Source organism: Lynx rufus, unplaced genomic scaffold (assembly GCF_022079265.1).
Source record: "Lynx rufus isolate CCGP_SWC_20201006 ecotype Redwood Valley unplaced genomic scaffold, mLynRuf1.p SCAF_15, whole genome shotgun sequence".
In the NCBI taxonomy this organism is placed as follows: Eukaryota; Metazoa; Chordata; class Mammalia; order Carnivora; family Felidae; genus Lynx; species Lynx rufus.
In genome coordinates this window covers 5,868,362-5,874,852 of record NW_025814829.1, presented here as the reverse complement: position 1 = coordinate 5,874,852, position 6,491 = coordinate 5,868,362, and the positions used below count along the sequence as shown (strand labels likewise).

General features: G+C 60.5%; 1 protein-coding gene across 1 annotated transcript; it reads left to right on the top strand.

Annotated features, from left to right (window-relative positions):
- The first annotated feature begins 254 nt into the window (after window positions 1-254).
- Window positions 255-5,896, top strand: HLX (H2.0 like homeobox). Its single transcript, XM_047076547.1, is given in 6 exon segments — window positions 255-1,666; window positions 2,407-2,586; window positions 3,412-3,596; window positions 5,339-5,635; window positions 5,637-5,698; window positions 5,700-5,896. Coding segments are annotated over 6 exon segments (1,446 nt in total). The 5' UTR covers window positions 255-1,068; the 3' UTR covers window positions 5,824-5,896.
- Window positions 5,897-6,491: the final 595 nt, after the last annotated feature.

Here is a 6,491-nt window from a genome sequence, read left to right as displayed (position 1 = left end):
TTCCCTGAAGGTCTCGGAGGCAGCAAGGCTGACGCGGTGCTAAATTGGGCGGGGACTCCGCGCCCTAGCTCTCCCGCGCCAGAGCTCAGAGCTGAGCAGCTTGGCAGCCGGAGCCCACGAAGGATGAGGACATCGACTTTCGGGATAAAGGCTGAGTGAAGAAAAATCAGGCCCGAGTGAAATCAGGAGGAGGGAACCCAGGGGGCCGCCTCCCCGTGCCAGGAGGCGGGCTTTGCACCCGTGAAAATACACGGGAGCACCAGCTGCTCTGGGCAAGCGCCCCAGGAGCGCTGGGACCAACTCCCCACGTCCGATGCCGGGTTGGAGCTGCAGAAGTTAGCGGAGGGCCACAACGCCGTGCAGCCGCCGCCCGGGCCCCTACGCGCGGGACCCTGCTCAGCCCACGCGGCAGCGGCAAACACTTTGGCGTGGCCGGGGGCGTGGCCGAGGAAGCGGGCCACGCCCCTCTTTCCCAATTCCCCTCCACTTCCCGCTCCCATTGGTCACGAGGATGGCCAATGAGCGCTCGGATCGAGGTCCTACCCTGGGTCTGACTCCGAAGCTCCTGCCAAAACTTTGGGAGTTTTTAGAGAGGAGTTTTTTTTTTTTTTCTCTTATTACTTTTTTTTTTTTTAAGCTAACGGATTATTATTGTTGTTGTTTTAAATTTAGCTCGTAGGGCTTAGCTGTTTGGGTTTTCTTTCGGTGCCCGGCCCCTGTCTCCCCGGCTTCCCTGGAGTGTGCGGAGCCGCGGCCCCTGCCCGCCTAGCAGCTCCAGAGCCCCTCGCTCGCCTCCGGCCCGCGGGGAGCGCGGGCGCCTCGCCGCCTTTAAAGTGAGGCCAGGGGCCGAGGCTGTGACCGGCCGGGATCCGGGCCTCGCCTCCTCCCTCGGTGGCGCTAGGGCTCCCTGGCCTGTCTTCAGTGCGGACGGAGAAGCGAAAGCGGATCGTCCTCGGCTGGGCTGCCGCCGCCTCCGCGACTCAGAGCGCCCCTCCCCGCGCACCCACCCACCCAGCTACCCGGCCGGGCCCGGCCGGGCCGCGGCGGCGCTCGGCGCACCCAGCCAGAATGTTCGCCGCCGGGCTGGCTCCCTTCTACGCCTCCAACTTCAGCCTCTGGTCGGCCGCTTACTGCTCCTCGGCCGGCCCGGGCGGCTGCTCCTTCCCCCTGGACCCCGCCGCGGTCAAGAAACCCTCCTTCTGCATCGCAGACATCCTGCACGCCGGCGTGGGGGAGCCGGGGGCGGCCCCGGAGGGTCTGGCGGGGGCCTCGGCCGCCGCCCTCACCGCGCACTTGGGCTCGGCTCACCCGCACGCCTCTTTCCAAGCTGCCGCCAGATCCCCGCTTCGACCCACCCCGGTGGTGGCGCCCTCCGAAGTCCCGGCTGGCTTCCCGCAGCGGCTGTCTCCGCTCTCAGCCGCCTACCACCACCATCACCCACAGCAACAACAGCAGCAGCAGCAGCAACCACCGCAGCAGCCTCCGCCTCCGCCTCCACCCCGGGCTGGCGCCTTGCAGCCTCCGGCCTCTGGGGCGCGGGGGGTCCCGAATCCCCCCCATAGCGGCTCGGCCCCGGCCCCCTCCAGCAAGGACCTCAAATTTGGAATTGACCGCATTTTGTCTGCAGAATTTGACCCCAAAGTCAAGGAAGGCAACACGCTGAGAGGTAGGTCTTGGGCTAGAGGCTGCAGGCCTCTGACCACGGCCCTGGCGCACTCCCAGGTCCCAGGGCCGTTTGGGATGCCTTTGAGTATTTTCACAATTAAGGACAAGTCGGTAAAAGGAGGGAGAAGAACATGAATTGTAAGAAGACTGTGAAACGTTAGGTGTAAAACTCACCTGCTCTGCATTACAAAAAAAAAAAAAAAAAGTTTCCAGGGATGCTTTAAAAAACACACGTCACAGAATCATTATTCCTAAAAATCCGTTGGCATAAATATTCGCTAAAATGGCTATTCTCTGTCTCTTGAATCACATATCTAGAGAGTGAGCTATATTAATTTGACAGGGGAAACCCTTTCGGGGAACACTTTCCCTTCCATTTATCTGATTTCTAGTGAAATCCCACTCAAAGAATGTAGGTAAACAAAATCGCCCCTCAGCAGAGTGGGGGCTCTTTCACGGGGGAGGGTGGAGGTCTCCTGAAAGTGACTGCCTTTTGGCCGTTTTATATAAAGCCCTTCCTTGCTATATGTGTGGACGTGGACGTGTGCGCTACACATGGGAACATTTTGTGCATCGCCCCTTGGCCTCTGTCGGGGAGAGAGGGCTTTTGGGGGTAGAGACAAGGTCTCTCGCGACTTTGCTGCAGGGAAACCGAATCGAGGTGGCAGGGGAGGGACAACTCAGCCGGAGAGTGTGGGTTTGCCCGAGGTGTAACCAGCTCTTCTTTTCCCTCGTCCCCAGACCTCACGTCCCTGCTAACCAGCGGGCGGCCCGCAGGCGTACACCTTCCCGGCCTGCAGCCTTCTGCCGGCCAGTTCTTCGCGTCTCTAGATCCCATTAACGAGGCTTCTGCCATCCTGAGCCCCTTAAGCTCGAACCCGAGAAATTCAGTCCAGCATCAGTTTCAAGACACGTTTCCAGGTACGGAAACCCCGCTGAGCGACGGCCTGACGGGGCGGGTCGACTGACTGCTCATTCAGGACTGACGCCTGGCGTGGCCACCGCGGTTCAGCCAACCCGGGGTCGGTGCAGGAGGCTACCAAGCCCGGAGACAGAAACCGAAAGAGTTCTCAGCTAGCTAGCTCACCCCTCGGTTGGCTCCCGGGGGCAGAGGGTGGGGGACCCAGGGAGGCCGTGGGCGGGTGGGGTGAAGGGGCTTTCCCTAGTCTTGCCGCCAGAGAGGGGCTTGAAAATGCAGCCAGAGGTGTTGTTTTTTAACATACACACAGTTTGGAATGACTTCAAACGCTTTGGCCAAGGAGAGGTTCCGTCGGCGCATACGTTTGCAAGAACTTACACACACACACACACACACACATACACACGCGCGCGCGCGTGCGCGCGCGCACACACACACACACACACACACACACACACGAGAGTCAAAGCTGTCTTCTCTACATCCTAAGGCCCAATCGACGTTTTCGCCAAATCTTTGCATGCCCAAAGGCCGCGCATTTGGCTGATATTTTCCCTTTGGCATTAATCGATGAAGCTCCGGCTTCTCCATTCCACACTTGCTTTAGGCCTCACGCCTAAAGTCTCAAGAGCTGTAGGATTCCATTTTAGACAGGCCATTCCCAGTCTGCGCGAAGGGCTATCCGAATGCGGGGCGGGGTGGGGGGCAGATGTTAACGCAAAAACAAGTCTTAAGCAGCGCGGTGAGTCCCGGGCCCGCAGACCGCGGACGCGGCACTGACGCGGCCCTCCTGTCTTTCTCTTGCCCCCGCTACCGCCTGGTGGCAGGTCCCTACGCTGTGCTCACGAAGGACACCATGCCGCAGACGTACAAGAGGAAGCGCTCATGGTCACGGGCTGTCTTCTCCAACCTGCAGAGGAAAGGCCTGGAGAAAAGGTTTGAGATTCAGAAGTACGTGACGAAGCCCGACCGAAAGCAGCTGGCCGCGATGCTGGGCCTCACCGACGCGCAGGTAAGCGGGCTCAGGCGCCCGCGCACCGCTCCCTCCGGGCGCGGCCTAGCCCCAGGGCTCCCTCCGCCCCGGCCCACTCTCCTTCTGCAGGGGAAACGCAGGGTCTTGAATTTCTCGAGACCTCGTACACGTCGAAACTTGAGGCAGGAGGAGGGGGGATGTGGGGGTGAGAAGGACGGAAAGAGTAGCCCATCCCCGAAGATGTATGTCAACAACCGCAGCATGTTTATTTTGGCCAAAAGGCGAAAGAACAGCAGAGAAAGCGAATAGGCCGCAGGAGATAATAATTATGTACTCGTCTGTAGTGCAATTCGCTGTAGGAGGCAATTTATTTCAGAAGAGATAAAAATCCAAAGTCAAGAGATTGTTGTTGGTCCCCCCCCTCCTTCCTCCCTCCTCCTCCTGCCGCTGGATTGTGAAATCCCCATTTGTGAGGAAGTGAAAACATCATTTCGAACGGAATTACTTAGTGGGGCGAGGAGTGCCCTTAGAGCAGAGCCACCACCGTCTGTCCGATTTTCTAACGGCACAGGCTCTCAAGAAAATCTCTGGTGGGGGGGGCGGGGAGTGAGAGAAGGAAAAAAAAAGATTTTCTTAGAATACCTAAGAGCATTTCAGCAGCTTCTGCCTACTTGGATTTTTTTTTTTTTTTGCAAGGCAATGGCGAATTGATCGTGTTTGAATTCAAGTTTTTTCTTTTTTTCAAATTCAAGAATTGGACCTTTTTTTTTTTTCCCCCGGAAATAGAAGAGGCACTTTGCTTCCACACCCCACAGCAGTGGCCTTTGCTCCCTGGGTGCTGAATGTTCTGAGTAGAGCAGAAGCCAAAAGCAGGCACCTTTTCATAGCTCCTTTAGGTTACCCCCCCTTTCTGTCCTCCATTACACAACTCCCCCCCCCCCCAGCACACACTGGAAGAGCCCAGCCGTTTTCCACCAGCTGTGGATGTTATTTTTAAAAGGGAAGCTGGAACTTGTGTGAACAGCACTAGGTCCCCCAGGGGATTGTATATATTTATATAGATTCTCCACCCCATCCCTACCCCCTTCTTCCACTCTGCACAGGTTTCATTCCAGCATTTTCTAAGCCTGCTGAAGGATCAGTTTATCTCAGGCAGGGGCAGGACTTTATCGGTTTCTGAGTACCTACCTGCCAAGGAAATGCTCTTCTGCTGAAGGTCCAGCGGTGCCCCCCCCCCCCACCACTGAGACTAACTCTTTTGAACCCTCTTTCCCCTCTGTTCTCCCCATGGTTTCTCCTTAACAAGAACTGCTTTCGTAGAAACTTGCCTTGGGTAGAGGCAGTAGAGGGGCGGACCGGCTTAGCAGAAATTGTTAACGTTGGTTCACCAAACTCTTGAAATCATGGGTATATTTTTCTGGGCTAGGGGTCCATAATTTAAATCAGATTTTCGGAGAGCCCTGACTCGAGTCGGGCTAAGACGCATTGATTTGGAGCAGAAATCGTCCTTCCTCTGCTTTCCAACAAGCATCCAGGTCATTTCAGGATCAGGTCTGGAGGGCCACATTGTGAGAACCAGGCCTAGTGGGTTCCGCAGGCGAGGATCCCTGGCGAAGGCCTCCGTTTCCCGGGGCTGCCTCTCGGCCCCTGCGCCGGGCACAGGGCCCGGCCGGTGGCAGACAGCTGGGGACCGCGGCTCCAGGCCGCGCGCGAGTCGGAGTGCGGCGAGCCCGCGTCTCATCTCCGTGTCCCTTCTTGTCTCCCCACGTGGTGCGGCGCAGGTGAAGGTGTGGTTCCAGAACCGGCGGATGAAGTGGCGGCACTCCAAGGAGGCCCAGGCCCAGAAGGACAAGGACAAGGAGGCGGGCGAGAAGCCGTCGGGCGGCGCCGCGGCCGCCGACGGCGAGCAAGAGGAGCGGAGCCTCAGCCGCTCGGAGGGCGAGGCCGAGAGCGAGAGCAGCGACTCCGAGTCTCTGGACATGGCCCCCAGCGACACGGAGCGGACCGAGGGGGCCGAGCGGTCACTGCACCAGACCACGGTCATCAAGGCCTCGGCCGCCGGCGCCCTCCTCCCGGCCGGCGGCGGCGGGGAGCGCGGGAAGCGGCGGCGGCGTTGGCGGCAGTTTCGGCTTCGGCAGCCTTGGCGGCGGCGGCGGCGCGGGGTAGCGGCGGCGGCGCCTCGGAGCTGCTGCCCGCGCCCCAGCCCACCCTCAGCGGCGCTCCGCAGAGCCCCGAGCCCGCCCCGGCGCCGCTGGGCGGCCTGTAGACTGCGCGAGGCGAGGGGCCCCGGGGCCCGCGTGCCGCCCCCTGCCGCCCAGGGTGGGCCGGACTTCGCGCCTGCTTTGCGTTGGCAATGGGGCCAGGGCGACGCCGCGGCGGAGCGCCCTTCCCTGCGGTCCCACCTGCCCGTCGCCGCCGCGCAGGTGCCCAGAGCCGAGGGGGGGTCTCAGTGCCCCCGCCCGAGGCCCCCTCCCCTCCCCCGCGCCGGCCAAACACTTCTCCCCGGCCGCGAGCAGTTCACACTGTGAAGTGTTGGACGAGACAGTTCCTCCCCGCACTCGGGGCTGTGGCGCAAGGACGAGCTGCACATAGGACGACACAAACTTGTAAATAAAATGTTTACTACGGTTTGTAAAGGCCGCTCGGCTTGCTGGGGCGGTGCGGTCGTTAAGGTGGGGGATCTCCCACCCGGACCTCAGCCTCGGGGCGCTGGAGGCCGCAGCAGCTGGAGGTGGGAACTAGTACTTTCTGCGGGGGGGGGGGGGGGGAGGTAGGAGGAGGGGAGTGCAGCCAGCTGAGACCCGCCTGGCTGCAGAGATCGGCGTTGGGGCTTAGAGGTCCCTCCAGTTCCGAGGGCCCCTCGGACGTAGCCTGCGCTCACCGCCACAGAACCCGCGCTCCACCACCCTGAGTGTGGCCAGAGGACCGAGGTGG